The following is a 20,211-nucleotide window of genomic DNA, read 5'->3' as shown; positions in this document are numbered from 1 at the left end:
AATTGATTAAAGTACCCCACCTGACGTAAGGGGTCAGAAATGAATGGTAACTGCAGAGAAATGGTGTCAAGTCCGTTTCCTTGTTTGATTGTGGAGGGGTTGATGTTGATTCCTTGTTGTGACTGTGTAATTATTGGAAACCACAGAGTGAGTTTGCTCCATGACAGTGTACTCATATTTTTCTCTTGTGTTTGCTCCAGGGAGAATGGTGGATTTTCCAGGATACAGTCTGTCTGGTGTGGTTGCCTCTTTCTTCTTCGTACTGTTCACCATGAGGCAGCCAGGTACAATGAATGCCCTTCTTCCTTTTACTGTATGCCCAAATGTCCCAGCGATACAGTCAACATGCAGAGTTCCAAGTCAAAAGGGCTAGGACAATATTAGGACTGGGGATCCAGGAACCAAAGCATCTATGTTCCAGAAAGGGTCCTCCACTTCCAGCTGTGCTATCTTTGGGAAGTTACTTGAGTACCTTCTCCCTTAGTTTCCTTGTCTCTATGATAAGAATAACAGTATATCTGTGTCTTATAGGCTAGGACAGACTTTAGGATTAAATGAGGCTTCACATAAAATACTACCAGGGATGCATTAAGATATTCATCCACCTTCCTACTTCCATGCAAGACAGCACTTTGGAGACAAGACAATCGACTGCTTCTTAGCATAAATTAAACAGCATGAAAATACTTGGAAACAAGAAATAGAAGAGATTTCCAAGAAATGGATTTTGAAATCTCAGTAGCTGAATTGTATCTTTAAAAAAGATTATGGGGGCGCCTGGGTGGCTCCGTCGGTTAAGCATCTGACTTCAGCTCAGGTCATGATCTCGCGGTCCGTGAGTTCGAGCCCCGCATCGGGCTCTGTGCTGACCGCTCAGAGCCTGGAGCCTGCTTTGGATTCTGTGTCTCCCTCTCTCTCTGACCCTCCCCTGTTCATGCTCTGTCTCTCCCTGTCTCAAAAATAAAATAAATATTTAAAAAAATTAAAAAATAAAAAAGATTATGAAAATTAGGTGTCAGAGGGAAATGTCAGAGGCCCAAGGAAAATGTAGCATGCAGAAGTGGAAAACATATTAGACAGGGCACCAGAAGGCACAGGCACCAGACTGATTGCTGCCAGAAACTATGTGATATGACGTGGGGATGCCCTGCCCTCTGTGTAATGCAATTTCTTAACCTGTAAAAGACGTCAGCTAGATGCAATGAGTTCAGATCTAGCTTCATATTTGGATTCCATAAATGAAGAACGCAAGCACATCTCTATTCAGTTCTATAGTGATTTTTGACTTGATATTGATCAGCAAGTGAGAGAGTTGAAGCTCCTTTTTAGGATGATTGGATGTGGCAGAGAAAGTGAAAATGGCCCCAGAGCATTTTAGGATAAGAAAGAATATAATAACATGACTTATGAGATTATTAAACTTAATAACAAATAGAATTATTAAATATCTCTTCAATTTGTAGATAACAACAAAGAGGTCAAACTTGACTCAAAATTTGATTAAAAGGCTCAGACTCTCTAGACAAAACACTGCCCTTACTCCACCACAAAATGTCCTTGAAAAAACTGAATTGTACATACATAGCTCCAGTAACTGGAATCTTGCCTACTCCAGACCAAAAATTGTTTAAAGTTAAAAAATAATCCCAGTTCCTTACCTAGGACCAGAGAAATCCTGAAAAGCTGAAAAATCTAATGAATGAATTTATTACCTAAATTTTAGGAAAAATGATTATGAAAGCAGTCATTAACAGTATAGAGTAAAATCACTAACTATAAAATAAATTACTATAAAATATAAAATAAATCACTGACAATGTTCCCAATGTGAAAAATCAATTTATACATTAACTTATTTGAGAATAAAACAACCCAGAAATTGTAGCTTTAGTATCTTAAAGGAGAAGAACTTGAGATTCCAAATCTCAAATCTCACTGGATATAATGGCTTCGCCCCCAAAATCACACAGCTGGTGACAGATATAGTACTGACACTCAATTTTTTTCAACTGCATGTTCTCCTCAATACACAAAATTGTCTTTTTAACAGCAAAATGTGCAAATATTATGCTAGATTTCTTTAAAACACTGAAAATAAAACCCTTCCTTCTCCAGGTGCCTCCATTTTGATAGGTTGGACATCCCAAAGCAAGCATATTAATCTTCCAACTGACATTTCCCAGTTCCTCTTTTTCACTCTGTTTTGTAGATAGCTGGAGAGTGATTGGTCCTGCACATCCTATACTGGCTAGGATTGGGGAAGATGCTCTACTCACCTGTCAAATCCTTCCCAAGAGGGCCATGATGCCCACAAAGATGACATGGTACCGCTCAGATCCCAACGCAGTTGTGTTTGCACAGTGGGATGGACCTGATGTGACTGAGATGCAAATGGAGGAGTACAGAGAAAGGGTAGAGTGGATAAAGGATGATGTTCCTGAGGGAAGTGTGACTCTGAAGATAAACAACATTCGACCATCTGATAATGGGCAATACTGGTGCTGCTTCCAAGAGAAGAACTATTATGAAGAAACAAGCTTGTTGCTTGAAGTAGCAGGTGAATATCTTGGAAAAGACAGAGTCTTGGAAGGAGAGCTTTATTAACTTGTGGTAAGCTTATTGACAGTTGAAGAATTACCTTCTAATCATCAAGGCAATTCCTAATGCCCAGCCCTCTTCATTTGAAGAGGAATGCCTTCATTCGAAGGCAGATAGTTCTGAAGTCTTCAAAGCAAGCTCACCTAAAACAGTCTTCTCAAATTTAACTTACACAGTTTTGACTATTCTTGACAATGGAATGGCAATCTGTGACATCCGGTCATTAACAGTTTTTTCTGAGCCACAGATTTGTGGTATATCAGGCCAATGTGTTAGGGTAAGTCAATCACTGAGTGAGTGAGTCTAGCTGATTGCCCAGCAGTCATATCTCAATGGAATGGGTTGTTCTCTACCTGACCTCCAATATGCAGTAAATTAAATGTGAAAATTGTGTTTCATTGTGGAATGCCCCCCAGTTAGAAAACTAGTGCTGAGAACAAAGTGGTTAAGAACTTTGTGCTTTTATGGAGACTACCAAATATTAGTGTTCAATGAATTGAGGACTTCCAGACGCATTTGGACATATCCACTGTGATGCTCTTGTATTAGCAAAGTGAGAAACAGTTGAGAAAAAGGGGATGATTGACCAAACGATTTGTGCTAGGGAAAAAACCACGCATCTGAAAAGTAAATAATCATATGGTTCCCTGACAGGAATAACTCCTTCATATGCTAATGAGAAAATCAGGCAAATCCACTTATCTTCTCAGGGAAATAGTTCTCTGGAGATGTTACCATCTCTGACTCACGCTAAAAATGTTCCCTAACACTGTTTTTTCTTAATACCTACAACTACGATCATTATTTTTATGTTCTAGGTGATTGAAGATGGATGAAAGAGCATATTATTTCTGAGATGTGAAGAGAGGGAGGCAGCTGTTCACTATCAGGAACCTTTGAAAATAAGCCACACATTTCCTAGGGCTTTAGGTGAAGGGAGTGAGTCTCTTTCCCCCAGCAAGTGATAGAGTCAGAATTATCATCTATGGGGACCCCTTTGTTTGCGTTTGAGAGTGATGTTGGATAAAGAAAGAATTTCATGATTACATATAACTGGGATTTCTCAAAAACATTTTCCCATTTACTGGAAGGAAGATTTAGAAACAAGAGCTCCTCATGGGGCATCCCATTCTACATGTGCAGGTTATCTACTTGCTCCCCAAGGAGCAAGAATAGTCCCCATGTAGATGATTTCTGGCTTTATACTTATTAAACATTCTAATTAATCAGAGTCAAGGTATCATCTAAAATGTCGGACAGAGTTTGTGGCATTGGGAAGCTCAATGAATAAATTATAACACATCTTTCCTGGCAGTACTAGTGACATAAGCAAAATGTCATTATGTCCCTTTCTCTATTCTCCTCTGTTTGGATCTGAAGAAAAATACGTATGCTAAAGTTTATACATCCAGACTGGAGAACAAAGTGAATATGAACTCCAGTTTGAATGCGAAGAAGATTTTGGACTACTTCTTGCTCCCCAGACCTATGAACTCTTGCCCCCTCCCTATAAGCCATGTCACTGGGATCTCAGTTTCTATGATTTGTGCCTCCCTGGGTTCCAGGCCTCAGGGCTGTGTCTTCCTTCCACAGGTGTGGGATCTTCCCCTTACATCCACATGGAGGGACCTATAGAAAGTGGAGTCCAGCTTGTGTGCACTGCAAAAGGCTGGTTCCCAGAGCCCCAGGTCTATTGGGAAGATGCCACAGGAAAGAAGTTGCTGTCTGTCTCCGAGCATTCCATCCAAGATGAGAACGGCCTGTTCTATGTGGAAGCCACTCTTGTGGTGAGGAATGCCTCTTTGGAGACCGTGTCCTGCTTCATCCACAACCCTATCCTCAATGAGGAGAAGAGCTCAGTCATCTCCATTCCAGGTCAGAGCTCTGCCTCTAGTACTAATGTGCTCAGATTAACAAGAAAGGTTCAAGGGACTGTTCCTTAGCACTGAATATTCTTTTTATCAAGGAAAATATCTAAAATTTAATAATATGTATTAAAAGGTATAAACTATTAATGGTTGGAATTTTGATTGAATATTTTGATTGAATAGCTATTGTGAATGATATTCCAGTTATTTTCAAGTTCTACCTTTTCTTTTTGAATTAATTTTCTTTACTCACAAGTATGCATCACGTGACAAAGAAAATAAAACTATATTCTTTCAATTAAAATGTTTTCCTATGCCACATTGTGCCAATTACTTCTGGAAACCTATCATGTGATGATTATCAGAGATGGAGACAACTATTTACATAATAGCATCTTATCTATAACCTTATTTATAAATAGCAACAAAAACAGCAAAAAAGGCACAATACAACAGTGGAGTGTTGTGTCTTATGTTATTATAAATTATAGTATTGATGCAAAATGATATTTTCAAATGATTTTAATGGTTGAAAAATCCTCATGATGGACTATTAATGAAGATTATACCTATCTACCTACTTACGTATCTATCTATCTATAAACATTCACAATCATGTGAAGAATAATGGCTTTTAAATAACTTAAAACAGCACTAAGACTTTGGGACACTTTCTTATATTTAGATATTAAGATATAGTTATTCTTACTCATATAAATGGATATGTGAAAGAATTTAAAGTAAACATTACATGTGAATTTTTTTTGTCTTTTTTAAAATGTTTATTTTTTTTTGAGAATGAGAGACAGAGTGTGAGCAGGGGAGGGGCAGAGAGAGGGAGACACAGAATCCAAAGCAGGCTCCAGGCTCTGAGCTGTCAGCACAGAGCCTGACGTAGGCCTCGAACCCACAAACTGTGAGATCATAACCTGAGCTGAAGTCAGCCCCTTAACCGACTGAGCCACCCAGGGGCCCCCACATGTGAATGTTAAAAGGAGCTGAATATATATATTACATGCTTTATATATATAAATGCTTTATATATATGTTTAATCTGTCAGTTTGGAATTTGAGGTAATAATTGTGTATGCCCATATATTTTTATACTTTCCATGCACTTATAAGAAGAATATGTATTATTTTTATAAGATATTAAATTTCAATATGTTAAATATCAGGAAAAACAAACAATTTTTTGTGTGTGTGCAAAAAAAAGGAAACACAGCTGGGTCACAAAATGATCTATGGGAAAGAATATTTTTCTGCATTTAATTTCTTTTTTATAAATTCAGCTTTTCAATTCAAAGTAGAACTTTTTTGTTTTCTTTTCCTTTTATTTTCTTTTCTTTTAATAGTTTCTCTCCTTTCCTTAGATCAAATTCTTTAATATATTATTTTCATTCTTTTTACAGAGAAACTCCAGAATGAGCTAGGTAAGTAGACATTGGATGCACAAATGTAGAAAAGACTTTGCCTCCCAAAAGGAAAGTGGTAATCCCTGGACAAAGCCAGCAGGAGCTACCATGACAGCTCGTGATCCAGATGAGAAACTGAGGCAAGACTTTACCAAGTATCAAGTTCAGTTACTACCAAAGGTGACTAGCCAAATGCAGGCCTCCACAGCCTCCTTCAGGCACCATTGCACAGTGTAACCTTTGACTTTAAGTGTTCACAGGGACCCCAGTGAGCTTCAGATAGACACCCGTAAGGGGCACAGACATAATCTCTGCTCTATTTGACTGGAGGAAAGGGTGGTGTCCTTAGACACCATTCCTTTGTGTCTAAGGAATGGTATAGGACAGGCGGTGGGGCTCTGGAGGTCCTTTTAAAATATTTTAGTGTGAAGGGGCAGTGTCATGGTAACTGGAAGTCACTACCCATCACCTTAACCCTCTGGCCTGCTATGGTTTCTGCACCTTCTCCTCACCCCAGTGGATGGGAGCCTCATCACTATTGGATGGGAGCCATTACTTTCCCAGATCAGGCTGGAACAATGTGCTGGGTCAATCAATCATTTCCTGTTTTTCTGTTTCTTTTTTTTACTTAGTAGTTGGACTGCAGTATTATTATTTTACTGTACCTAAGATAAAGATAAATGGTTTAAAAAGTAACCAACTGATATTTGAGTCTCTTTCAGTTTTTCCTTTACTTCCTTACCATCTTCCTCCTTTCTGTGATGTCTTCTCCCAAACCATGATAACCAGCCTGCTCCCTGCCCAGATGCATATGACCTTGTATCACTTATTTTCTCCATCAATATCTGCTCTCTCTCAAATCACCAGTTACAGGAATGTATGTATGTGTGTGTGTGTGTGTGTGTGTGCCTATGTGCACATTAGATGAGCTTAAGCATACTTTTCAGTCTATGTAGGAATTTTTGAGGAAAATCATGGTGGCAAACACACCTCAATCTCTGCCAGAGTCTAGTGTGACACTTTCGACCCTATTGAGCCATAAAGATAAAGGGAAGGGCCTTGGGAAGGTCAAAGGTAATGCCACAATCTGAGGAGAACTTCACCCCTGTGAGTCTTACCTTCTAAGTTAGATCCCTTTCTGCCTGGGTGGTATCTGCTTATGAGCAGTCAGAAACCTTAACCAACAAAACTTGTTAGTTACAGATCAGAAAGTCAAGCCAGTGTTTGGGGCAGGTTGGCATATGTCTCTCTCTGTCCCCCAGGAAGACTTTAGGTAAAGAGTCACTCCTCCAAGTTATCTGAATCTATTTGACATGTCCATTGCAGACCCAGCACACAAAATGCAATCTGATGTTGTGCTGTTCCTAGTTGTGCTGACCTTCTGGGACCACAGTAAAACTTGAAGAAAATATGGAGCTCCCCTGGCTTCCTGTCAGGTGGGGATTACAGGGCTGCACCTCCAGGAGCTTTGAGGGTTGGTGATCATTGGTCTCTATTTTCCTCACCTTCAGAATGAACGTGTTGAATTTAATCTCTAATGTAGTGTCAGGCCCTAAGAGTCTGGATATGATATGATATAATTAACTTAATATTATATTATATATATATATATATATATATATTTCACTTAATTGAATATGCTGATTGAAAGAGGATTACATGACATATGATGGGATTATCAGGTTTTAAGGAATTGGTGTATTATGCAGTAAACTGCACTCTCCAGAGAATATTTAATTTTCAGTGAATATTCAGAGGGCATTTCAGTAACATACATACAATACCACCACATAAAACAAAACAACATATGTCATCACAAATTGTGTGGAAGGGTATGGACAAAACTATATAGAGAAAGGGAATTATGCAGAGCTTCTCACAAGGAACTTGTATTCTAGTAGAATATCAATTATTAACCGATTGCACTACATGATTTTTTTCCCTGCACTTTAAACTTTATTTTTTACTTGGATATTGGAAAAACAGGAGTTTCATATATGTATGATACACCTACTCATATGGGTAATAGAGATAAGGAAATCGTCTGTTTTATTAAGCAATTTACTGTAAAATACATGGATAGAGAAAGAGCAGCAGACTAACCCCTAGTTCATTTTTTCTGACTCCTACTTCTCCCTTAAGATTTTAAAAGATATATATGCAATGGAGATAATATTATTTTAGGTAAAATTGAAGGATAAAGCAAACAAAATGCTGGAAATAATTGGGAGTCAAATTTTAGCTAGAATAGAAAGGAATAATCTGAAAATTAGGATTGTGTTGACAGAAAGTTTCCTTTCTAAAGAAGTACCTGGCAGATTTTGGCTAATTACATAATGAGGACATTTTTGCCATTGACTCCCATCCAGACAATACACGAATTTATGCCTGTATTTCTATTATAAATGATCACAACCTATGTGAAAACATTTTTACCACTTGATAGAAAAGGTTGACTCTCAATTTAGAACAAAGCAAAACTGGCATGGTCAGAGCCTGATGAACTGAAAGTGTAACATAGCTTGGGTCCGGGAAAGCCACCAGAGAATATCTCCCATTTTCACAATGGGAGGATTAGGACTCTTTTGTGTATTTGTTGTTGTTTTATGTTTTGTATTTTAACAACCTCCCCAATTCTTGATCTTATAATGCTTCGCAAAATAATCTGATGACATTGAACTTGATGTGTGTTTAGAATTCCACATATGTGGGACCTCAGGGAACTAAAATATAACACCTTATAAGGTGTTATAAAAATCAAACCAGGGGAAGGTTTCTTGATATTTCATTACTAAAAATCCACCTGACACTCATTCTTATCCCCTCTCATTATCAAGACAGAAAGAATGGTTACGGTGCCCTTGAGTCTCATGGTCTGCATGCCTCCACTCACATTGTTTGATCATCCAAGAGGTTTATATAGATTTTTGTGTATAACTCCAGAACAATCTTATTATTTTGATAGTGATATACTTATTTTACAGTTTAAGAAACTGAGGCATACACAGATTGAGTAGTTTAAAGAGGTCATATAGATGTGAAGTGATAAAATACTAATTTTATTCTAGAAGTAGTAATTGCAAAATTATTTTATTGGGGTGTAATCTGAATAAAATTATAAGTAAGGGCAGGTGTGGGTTCCATTAGTAGTTCTTTTTTTTTTTTTTCAGACTGACACACATCATGGGATGGTTCTACCTTGGACAGGGACAGCCTCTATCCTGATTCCACCAAACTTCCCCCTCTCTAAAGGATGACCTTGTGCCTCACAGCTTCCCTGGGATGCCCATGGGTTCTAAACACCACTGGAGATGTTCTTACTGATGGCACTATTTGTTTCATTTTGTTTCTTTCATTGTGTTTTGTCTGCTGTATTTCATAGCTTCCTTAAAAGTGATTGGACCTTCCCAGCCCATCCTTGTCAGAGTGGGAGAAGACATACAACTAACCTGTTGTCTGTCCCCCAAGACTAATGCACAAAGCATGGAGGTGAGGTGGCTCCAATCACACCATTATCCTGCTGTTTATGTGTATGCGGATGGGGAACATGTGACTGAAGAGCAGATGACAGAATATAGAGGGAGGACAGCCTTGGTGAGTGATGCCATCAATGAGGGGAGACTGACCCTGCAGATACACAACGCCACAACGTCAGATAATGGGCAGTACCGGTGCCGTTTTGAAAAAGATGGTGTCTACCAGGAGGCCAGTTTGGATCTGAAGATAGTAGGTAAGGATTCCAGATGTTTTGGTTTCAACCTCTGTTCCTACTGCTTTAACATGCTAGTTCCTGGAAATTTCCCTGGTACCTGAAATTTTCTGAATGACCATTCATTTGTCAAATTTATATTGAACACTCTGATGCACAGGAACTGTAGTACATACTTATAAGTTCACAAACTCAAATGAACCAGATTTAATTCTCTGGGTATAAAATCTGTGCACATACCAGGATCTCCATAAAATGACCACATGTTTACTAAAATTGGAGAATTTTACTCCATAACTTTACACAAAACTAATTATTTCACAGAGTGTTATTAAAATTCTGGAAAATGTGTAGTTACTAGGAAGTATAACTATGCGAAGATTAAACTAGATCCACATATCAGTTAAAATAATAAGTATCAACAGAATTGGCAGGATGGAAGAGGAAAGACAAAATCACTCCCTGAATGATAATTTCCCACTGCTTATATTGTGAGTTAGAATTGATTTTTCAAGGTTAGCAAATGCCATTGAAGACACAGGTCAACATCTTAGATAAGTGATTTGTTTCCCTCATAGATTTTGTGTCCCCGTTCATAAACATATTCATGACATATCCATAGGGGCACACGTTGAGAAGTTAAATGGACTCCATCATTTTCTGCCACTGGACACACATATTTCTAAAATCTTGATCTTTAAGAATATTCTCTTAATCATTTTCTTTTATCCTGTCCATGAGATTTGTGTCATGGTCAAACTTATTTTGTTCACAGATACAGAAAAGATTGGATTTAAAATTTATTGTTCCTCTGACTCTCCCTGAGGATTGAATTTAGGAAGACAAAAAATAAAAAACAAAACAATAAACCACTCCAGCCAATGTCATCTCTCAGTGGAATATAATTCCACTATAAGCTTTGTTCTCTTCCCAAACCTTTGACTTGCCAAGCTCTTTCCTCTCAGTGAAGTTACTGGCCATATAACCACTTGGCAGATACTTGAGGTTTTGTTCCTTGATCTTTATTCCCCAGGTCTAGGTTCTTCCCCGCTGATTACCATAATAGGACAGAAGGATGGAGAAATAGAGTTGATGTGCAGTTCAGAAGGGTGGTTCCCAAAGCCCCATGTGCAGTGGAAGGACATGGAAGCAAAGATAATACCATCATTTTCAGAGGTTCTGACTCAAGGAAGTCATGGGCTTTTCCATGTGAAGACATCTCTATTGGTCACAAACAGCTTTATTGTGAATGTAACCTGCTCCATTAGCAACCCCCTTCTTGGTGAGGAGAAAATGGCAACTTTTTCTCTCTCAGGTTGGTGACTCCATGTGTTCCTCTCAACTGTGGAAAATAAATATGAAGACAAATGCAGACTTACTTATTTTATTGCTCTACCATATTTTAATTTTTATTTTATTCTCTCTGATAAAATCTCCACTATCTCTTGCAAAACTGGTCTTCAGGACACCTGGAGATCCTATCGATATCCCTTGACTAAAGTCCTAAGGTTATATTGTTGTGTATACACTAACTTTTAAGAATTGACTCTACTGTTACTCTAAGGACAAAGTCTTTTCTTCTGATGTAAAAACAATATCACTCTTGGTGTTCTTTTTTCTTTATTGTGGATTGTCTTCAGAATTAGAAACTAGTTTTCCTTAACATCATCTTCATGCCTGTGGATTAAATAATTTTATCCTTTTGTTACCCTCATTACTCCAGCGATGGTGATATAATTGGAAAAGAGAAGGGAAAGAAATGTGTGCGTGCGTGTGTGTGTGTGTGTGTGTGTGTGTATTTCTGACAGGAGCAAACAATAAAGCTAGCATAAACTTTGGGTCTCTCCTCAGCTTCTGCAGAGCAGGGAGGAATTGACCAGCTATCTCCTTGAGAGACCCACTTCTCATCCTCCTTTCTAGCCCAGGAGTTGTTCAGATAAAAAGAACAATCTTTGAATTTTCCCAGGTTCATGACTTAATGAGCTTATGGGTTTTCCATTTTAGAGTCCATGATGACTTTTTCATGGAAGACAGTGCTTATTTGTGGATTGCTTCTTGCTGCAGCTGTAGGCCTGGTCATGAGGAAGAGCTATAAAAAAGGTAAGTCAGGTAAATAGAAATGGTATGGAGCATACTTTGTAATGGGAACCTTGCTGTGCACTTTCCCTAGCCTCTCTTTTCAGCAACCGCATAGGGGAGGCTTTCAGTGAACATTCAGTAATTAATGAAACATAAGGTCCATGGTTTTACATTCATGTAATGGAGGATTGGTATTGACTGATATCAGAGTTTACAAGTAGCAAAAGAATTAAAAGACAATAATTGGATCCCACTATGAACATTCCCAAGTGATCTAGTTAAGGAGAGGATGAAAAAAGTAGCATAGTCATCTATGCTTTCAAGACTGATAGCTGAGACTTGACTGAGGTTCTGTTGGCATGAACATTTCACTAAGATCTTTAAAAATATGGTGACTCACTTATTGGTGGTTCTTGTTCTGTGGATAAAGGGCCCTTATGTGTTGACATAGAGATTGTTTTTTGTGCCCTATAAAGTTTCTTCACTTCAAATTTCTTATGTCACTGTAACTTTGGTTTGCCTGTTTGGATGTTAATGTAATGAAATTTATATTTTAAAATACTCCACATTGATTATTATCATAATGGATTTTCTTTCTCTATAATGAACATGACATTGGATCCAAATAGAGCTCACCCAGAATGATACTTTCTGAGGAGAACAAGCATATGACCCCTGAACACTCATGCAGCCATACATCCTATGGAGATTTGACAACTTGCTCAATGTGCCAAGCCAGGAGGGGCTCATGTGAGGGAAGTGGTACTGTGAGGTGGAGGTTGGGGACAAGACAGTATGGGTCTCAGGTGTTGCCAAGGATAATGTAGCAAGGGAGTCATCCCTGTGTTACCTAAGAATGTGTTCAGGCAATGAGTCACTATAGAAACCAGTACGGGGCCCTTACCTTTCTTCCAAGCATCCTCTCCATGGCTCCAGGATGGGTCAGAATCTCCCTTGAAGAGCCTCTGGATACCTTTCCTTTTATAATGTGACCAACAAGTGCTCTATCTACACTTTTCCTCAAGTTTTCTTCTCTGAAACTACACTCCTTCATTTTCATTCTTTGATCCTTTAATGTGGGTTCTCCTGACATCTTTCCTGCACCCATGAAATTTTGCAACATCTCCAAGGGAAATAACAACCTTGGATTCTGGAAACAAGGATTATATTCTAAGTCCCAGCTCTTCTCCTTTTACCAGCTGCTTGAAAGGTTTCACACCATCGTCAAGCTACCAAATCAAGATGCTTTAATGTCAGTCTGGCTTCAAATCTGATCTGGAGACTGATCCTTCAGAGAACTATCCTCTCCCAAGCTGTCTGATATCCTGCCACTCATCACAACCTGATATGTGATGACCAAAGATTCTTAGAAAATCCAACGGGAAATGCAATTAGGCCTATAGGAGGAAATGCAAGGAATTATTATTTGATATGTTTCTTTACGAAGGTGACAATTTTCCAAGTGGGGCTAAGTAAATGAAAAATACTGTTGAAAAGAGTAAGAGAAAATACAGCTAAATGGAAAGAGAAAAATATGATAACTGAGATATAATCTTGAATATCATATGAAATGTGGAATTCCTGTTCCAGACTTTTTCAAAAAGTTAATAGAGAACTTGAAGTGAAAAAATTTTTCAGAAATTCTAGTTCAAGACAAATGCCATATGATTTAATTTATGTGTGGAATCCAAAAGCAAAACAAATGAATAAATAAACAAAAAGCAGAATCATATCTATGAATACAGAGAACAAACTGATGGTTACCATAGAGAAGGGGTAGGGGTATGAGCAAAATGGGTGAAGGGGAGTGGGAGACATAGGCTTCCAGCTATGGAATGAATAAGTACAAAAATTAAAGGTACACCATAGGAAATACAGTCAATAATATTACAGTAGTATTGTATGGTGACATATGGTGAGCATAGCATAATATACAGACTTGTTGAATCACTATGTTGTAAACCTGAAATTAATGTAACATTGTGTGTCAACTCTCCTCAAATAAAAAAAGATTTAAGTAAAAGAAATTCTAGTCCAAGAAAAAAATTAATTTCTTTTCATTGTATCTATATGAGATGATAGATGTTAACTAAACCTAGTGTGGTAAACATTTCCACAATATATACAAAATGAATCATCATGCCGTGGACCTTACTCTTATATAGTGATATATGTCAATTATTTAACAATAAAAGGAAAAAAAGAGAAAAATTCATTGTGCCATGTATATGAAGATATCAGTTTTATTTTTAGAGTAAAAAAAGTGCACAATTAAAATTTATAATTCCAAGATAAATATACATAAGCGATAAATGCAACACATAGCAAAATTTTTTTTAAAGTCATAATGAATTAAAGAAGAGAAGCTACATGTGGAAGAGGAAAGGTTCTGGAAAAGGGAAGACTTGGAAAAAGTCTTAAAGTCTTCTGAAGTGACAATGAGGAATACCTACTAATAGCACTCTGTTGTTTTTTAGGATGACAGCCATCACAGTAATCACTGTCCTTTGAAAATCATTCATTTGTTGCATCCTGGAGAGTCTCTTTTGGCTCATAGTATTTTTTTCTCTTTTTTTTTAAGTCATACATTTATGTTTGAAACTATGTATTATTCTCCCACTGGTATTTACACATTTATATTACTTAGTTTTAAATTTTTCAGTTGTGAAATACACATAACACAAAACTTATTCTTTTAGCCATTTTAAAGTATACAATTCAGTGGTATTTATGCCTTCATAATTTTGTGCAGCCATCTTCAGCATCCAGTTCCAGAATATTGTTCCAGAAGAAAATTCTATAACGATTAAGCAGTCACTATCCATAGTCTCCTCTCCCCAGCCTTTGGAAACCACTAATCTCACGAATCTACTTTCTGTCCCTATGAATTTGCCTATACTAGATATTTAATATAAATGGAATTGTAAAATATATGGATTTTGTTTTTAGTGTCTGGCTTTTTTTTTTTTTACTTAGCATAGTGTTTTTAAGGTTCATCCATGTTGTAGCATGTACCAGTACTTCATTCCTTTTTTCTGTTAAAAAATTTTATTTTTTTAAGAGCTGTTTTACTTTTACTACAAAATTGAGTGGAAAATTCAGAGCATTCTCATATCCCTCCTCTCTTTCCTCACAATGTCCTCTACTATTAATACCTTGCACTGGTGTAGTACATTTGTTACAACAGATGAATTGATGCAGATGCATCATTTCCAACAGATGCATTATTTCCAACTACAGTTCATAGGTAGGGTTCACATCAGGGTTCACTTTTTGTGTTGTACATTCTGTAGGGTTTGGCCAATGACTTACCATTTTTGGTACATTAATATACCCTGATATACTCTATATTTTGAAGACAAACTTATTAGTAGATATGTTAGTTTTGCCTTAAAATATTTTTAATGTTACTCTATTGTGATCTAATATAATTTAAAATGTTTTGTCTAATAAAGTCTGAAAGTTAACTATCCCTTTATTTATTTATTTTTTGTTGTCCTTCCTGATCAGTCTTTTTGCTTGTTAGTTTTATGTACTTGTGCCAGCCCTATATATAAACATATAGGTTTTCCCTAGGAAGGTCTCAAGAAAATGTGTTTTTTATCAGTCACATTCTTTCACTATGTATTAAGAAACCTGTTTTTCTTTAGCTCACCAAATTAGGGATTAATTTATTTTCTCAGTTCCAATGCCACTTGGGAAAATCATGGGGAAGGAGAATGATTGGTGGCTTGACTAAAACACCCCAATCATTGAGCCATCACTGTGGCTGATGGATGGGTTGGCCATCAAGGATCATGTTCCCTGACACTCCTGATGCATAGGTAGCTGGTCATAGTCATGAAAAGCATGGGGACTCTCAGAAGAGATGTACAGATTGGATGGATCTCAATTTAAAGGAGAGGACTGGAGGAAACCAGAGACTTTAAGTTCCATTAGGGCAGTGATTGTGTGTGTGTGTGTGTGTGTGTGTCCTCACAAAAAGTGACATATATTAGTTGATCAATAAACATTTATGAAATAGAGGAATAGATTCATAAACAGGATATTTATAAGATATTTTATCTGTATAATGCACTGCGGTCAGCTGTAGAGATAAAGTGATTAGTAAGGCTCATTCCTGCCCTAAGATATTTTTTTATTCTAGTAAGGTGTCTCTTTGTTTTTTGAATGTCTTATCATTCCTTTCTAGGCTCTATTCAGAATGGGATTGCCAGAGTGGTCCAGCAATAAATAATTAATTGATGGAGTCAGATGGTGAATTCAAGGTCACTACTTTGTCAGGAACTATGGGCTACTTGGAGATCCTTCATTGCTCGTTGATTTACTCATAGCAGAAATGAGGATATGATGGAGGATGCTACCCCTCACATTTCTACAACTGTGATCCCAGCAGAAAATTAGCCTTCATATTTTCTTTCATTGCCACCTCTAGCCTATGTTCTTTAAGATCTAAGCTTAGAAGGACAAAACCCATTAAAATGAGTGGAGGAATAGGGGCGCCTGGCTGGCTCAGTGGTGAAGCATATGACTCTTAATCTCAGAGTCCTGACTTCATTAGAGCTTACTTAACACCACCACAACAATGAAAACAACATTTCAGAGCCAGGGAGCTGCCCCCCAGGCCCACAGTGGGTCTGCCTGTCTGCCCAGCCTCTGCTGCAGCCATTGGAGTGCAGGAGGAGACCATCTCCCCTGGAGGTGGGTGAACCTTGTCCAAGCATGGTCAGACGTATGTGGTGTACTACCCAGTGATACTTGAAGATGGAAAAAAATTGTATTCTTCCCAGGATAGAAACAATCCCTTTACATTTATGCTAGGCATGTAGGAGGTGATCCGAGGTTGGGAAGAAAGGATTGCCCAGGTGAGTGTGGGTCAGAGAGTAAAATTGTCTCCCTAGACTACATCTACAGTGTGGTGCCACAGGGAACCCAGCCATCATCCCACCAAATGCTACTGTCCTCTTTTGCATGGAGCTTCTGAAACTGGAATGACAGGAATGACAGGGCCTCCTCCCCATTCTTAGATGTGTCTTGGAGGGATCCAGTGCCTCCAGAAGCACATGTGAATCATATGGAGCTTTTCCTGACATTCCACAACACTCTGTATAAACATGACCCTGACTGAATATGTTCTGGCACCCAGCTCTTTGCTCTTTCCCTTTCTTCCCCTAAGTGTGTTGAACTAAACTATATGCCATAAATGTCGTTACTCATTTTATTTAGTTTTTGCTTTTGGGGTGAAGGTTCAGTTTCAGTCTTTTGGATCTAAGTTTCCATGTAAGTATTAGTCAAGTATTAACAGCACAGGTAATGGGTTAACATTAGAATAGGAATTGGTGTGGGTTGGGTGGGGGAGAATGCAAGAATCTTTATTTTATTATTTTGGATGAAATTTTTATCTGTCATATATTAAACATTCTTGCTGCTGCACTGCTAAGTCATAGCAGATTTGAGGTGTTATTGAAGGCCTGCTCTCCAAGTTGAGACATGTCCTTGGGTCAAATTAAAAGTCCTACCTAAAACTAAAGTGGGGAGTGGGAGATCCTTGCCTCCAATATACCATGCCAGTCTCCCGTTAAACCCTCTGCCTTTTTGTTTGTTTGGTTGGTTTTGGTTTTTTTAATATAATTTATTGTCAAGTTGGCTTACATATAACACCCAGTGCTCATCCCAACAAGTGCTCTCCTCAATGCCCATCACCCATTGTCCCCTCTCTCCCATCCCCCATCCACTCTCAGTTTGTTATCTGTATTCAAGAGTCTCTTGTGGTTTGCCTCCCTCCCTCTCAGTTTGTTTGTAATTAATTTTTTCCCCTTCTCTTCCCCCATGGTCTTCTGTTAAGTTTCTCAAGATCCACATATGAGTGAAAACATATGATATCTGTCCTTCTCTGACTGACTTATCTCACTCAGCATAATACCTTCCAGTTCCATCCATGTTGCTGCAAATGGCATGATTTCATTCTTTCTCATTGTCAAGTAGTATTCCATTGTATATATAAACCACATCTTCTTCATTCATTCATCATTCATCCATTCATCAGTTGATGGACATTTAGGCTCTTTCCATAACTTGGCTATTGTTGAATGTGCTGCTATAAACATTCGGGTACATGTGGCCCTATGCATCAGCATTCCTGTATCCCTTGGGTAAATTCCTAGCAGCGCTATTGCTGGACCATAGGCAGATCATTCTCACTGAGTTGCTGGACACTACAGGTATCTGTGCCCAGGCTAGGAGGGACCTCTGAAACCTTCTTTGTGGCCTGGCTTATTATTACTATTTTTTTCCATCCTGTGGTTTTTTTAATGGATATCCAGGACTTTTGTAATTTCATAGCTATCCAAGCTCTACTTCCCCAATTGTAAGAACTTTAATCAAAAGTTTAAAATGAAAGGACACCTGGGTGGCCCAGTTGGCTGAGTGTCTGACTCTTGATTTTGGCTCTGGTCACCATGCTTCATGAGATTGAGCCCTGTGTCAGGCTCTGTGTTGATAACATGGAACCTGCTTGGGATGTTCTCTCTCCATCTCTCCTTGGCCCTCCCCCACTCTTTGTCTCTCAAAATAAACATTTTATTAAACATTTTTTAACATTTTTATTTATTTTTGAGAGAGAGAGACAGAGTGCAAGCGGAGGAGGAGCAGAGAAAGAGGGAGACACACAATCCGAAGCAGGTTCCAGGCTCCAAGCTGTCAGCACAGAACCCCACACAGGGATCAAACCCACAAACCATGAGATCATGACCTGAGCCAAAGTCAGATGCTTAACCGATGGAGCCACTCAGGCATCCCAATAAACATTTTTTTTAAGTTTAAAGTGATGGGGCGTCTGGGTGGCTCAGTCAGTTAATTAGGTATCTGACTTCGACTCAGGTCATGATATCATGGTCCGTCCATGGATTTGAGCCCTATGTCGGGCTCTGTGCTAACAGCTGAGAGCCTGGAGATTGCTTTGGATTCTGTGTCTCCCTCTCTCTCTGCCCCTCCCCTGTTTGCCCCTCCCCCCCTCAAAAACAAATAAATGTTAAAAATTTTTTTTAGAGTTTAAATTGAAGGTGCTGGTTATAGTCATCCAATGAAAGTCCAGACATCATGACAAACCCTTGAGTGTTGTCTTGACAAAAGCTTCAGTGTCTCCTGGTTTTGGATGTTCAGCTACCCCTGCTGATGTTTCCTTGCTTTTCTTCCCCCCTCTCACCCTTTGCTCTCCTGTATAATGATTTGGTGAGAGAAATTATTGCTGTCTACCCACTCCCACCTCCCCACACTACATATGCATGTCAAGTTTTATTATTGCAATAAAAGTGCTTTTATGCTGGCCTTTCTAAAACAAAAAAATGAGTGGAGGAGTAACAGGTGGAAGCATTCTGTAGTTTCTTCAGTTGAGATACTTAAAAACACATCTGGAAACCTTATGCTGATTGTCCAGGGTATATAACAAACGTAAAATATCCAAAACTCAACCTGTTATCCTTCCTGTTCTATATCACAGTTTCAATCCCATTTGTTCCTATTTTGTGGTTATCTCCATGTAAAGGGTTCTTATGTCCAGAAATCCCTTCTCATCCACCATGTCCATTTGATTATGGCTATTAATGCTTGTCCACCATTCATTTGCCTCTCTCCTGCCTCTATTTTTGCTTGCTTATTATATAAGCCCTCCGTTTACTGTCAGTAAATTTAATATTCTGGGCTCTGGTTTCATTCTTCCTGGGTTTCAATACTGGCTATAATGCATCAGCAGAATGTTGCTAAGGAGATACATCTTCCAAGAGAGGTTGATAATGAGACGTATGGTTTAAAGATCTGTTAATAGTGTATACAAATCTAAGTGGATCTCTTCTATCTCCAGGAAGAGGGAGCTTGTTTAACAGGAGAAGCTCATATTTTATATCCTTGAAGACATAGGCTTAGTTGCATTAAAGGGAAAGAAACCCTGAAGAGTGGGAAGAAGATGGTCAGAAAGAAAAAAAAATTATATATATATATATATATATATATATATACATATCAGCATTCTCAATGACTTTTTCTCCATGAAGCCTGTAGATGTTTCTTCATTCTTATTTGACTATTTTTCTCTAAAAACATAAACTGCAACATCAATTCCTTTTTCATTCACATACTCACATAGGGCACAATTCAGGACCTGCTAACCGGTGAGAATTTGGTAAAAAACAACAACAAAAAGGGTGTGTGTGTGTGTGGGGGGGGGGTGGGTAGGTTTCTCTCACAGAAGTCTTGGGCTCCTGCTCAAATGGTTTATAGTTTTATATTAGTCCTCCCTACCCCATGGCAGACTCCAAGTTTAGAGGTCAATGGCTGAAGAAAGGACGAGCTGAGCTATTAACTTTCACAAAACTTGGACAGTTTTGTGTATCTCTAACACTAGTAACATGTATCAAGAATTTACTCAACTGTGATTCTTCCCTTCAAACACCACCCCCTCCTTCATATTTGATAACAAAACTAGTAAGAAGAGAGATTTTTCTCTTTAAATGCAGTTTCTTTAAATGTTTATTTATTTTTTAGACAA

The 20,211-nt window shown here is 38.2% G+C and overlaps 1 protein-coding gene and 1 pseudogene across 1 annotated transcript; both read left to right on the top strand.

Moving 5' to 3' along the window:
• The first annotated feature begins 203 nt into the window (after positions 1-203).
• BTNL2 (butyrophilin like 2) lies at positions 204-13,360 on the top strand. Its single transcript, XM_043591083.1, has 8 exons — positions 204-284; positions 2,210-2,557; positions 4,192-4,473; positions 5,879-5,899; positions 9,264-9,611; positions 10,624-10,905; positions 11,595-11,690; positions 12,869-13,360. The coding sequence occupies exons 1-8, from the start codon at positions 206-208 to the stop codon at positions 12,874-12,876; spliced, it is 1,464 nt and encodes a 487-aa protein (XP_043447018.1). The 5' UTR covers positions 204-205; the 3' UTR covers positions 12,877-13,360.
• A 2,598-nt stretch (positions 13,361-15,958) lies between these two features.
• Positions 15,959-17,287, top strand: LOC122490444 (annotated as a pseudogene).
• The last annotated feature ends 2,924 nt before the right edge of the window (positions 17,288-20,211 follow it).

Source organism: Prionailurus bengalensis, chromosome B2 (assembly GCF_016509475.1).
Source record: "Prionailurus bengalensis isolate Pbe53 chromosome B2, Fcat_Pben_1.1_paternal_pri, whole genome shotgun sequence".
Classification (NCBI taxonomy): Eukaryota; Metazoa; Chordata; class Mammalia; order Carnivora; family Felidae; genus Prionailurus; species Prionailurus bengalensis.
Note: the sequence above shows the minus strand (reverse complement) of the source record. Positions and strands in the feature narration are given on the sequence as shown.

Bases quoted from the DNA above. Each gene is read 5' to 3' on its own strand.
- BTNL2 (XM_043591083.1), top strand. From the start codon at position 206: ATGGTGGATTTTCCAGGATACAGTCTGTCTGGTGTGGTTGCCTCTTTC. The intron at 5,900-9,263 runs GTAAGTAGACAT...TGTATTTCATAG, and splicing joins GAAACTCCAGAATGAGCTAG to CTTCCTTAAAAGTGATTGGA. The intron at 10,906-11,594 runs GTTGGTGACTCC...TTTCCATTTTAG, and splicing joins GGCAACTTTTTCTCTCTCAG to AGTCCATGATGACTTTTTCA.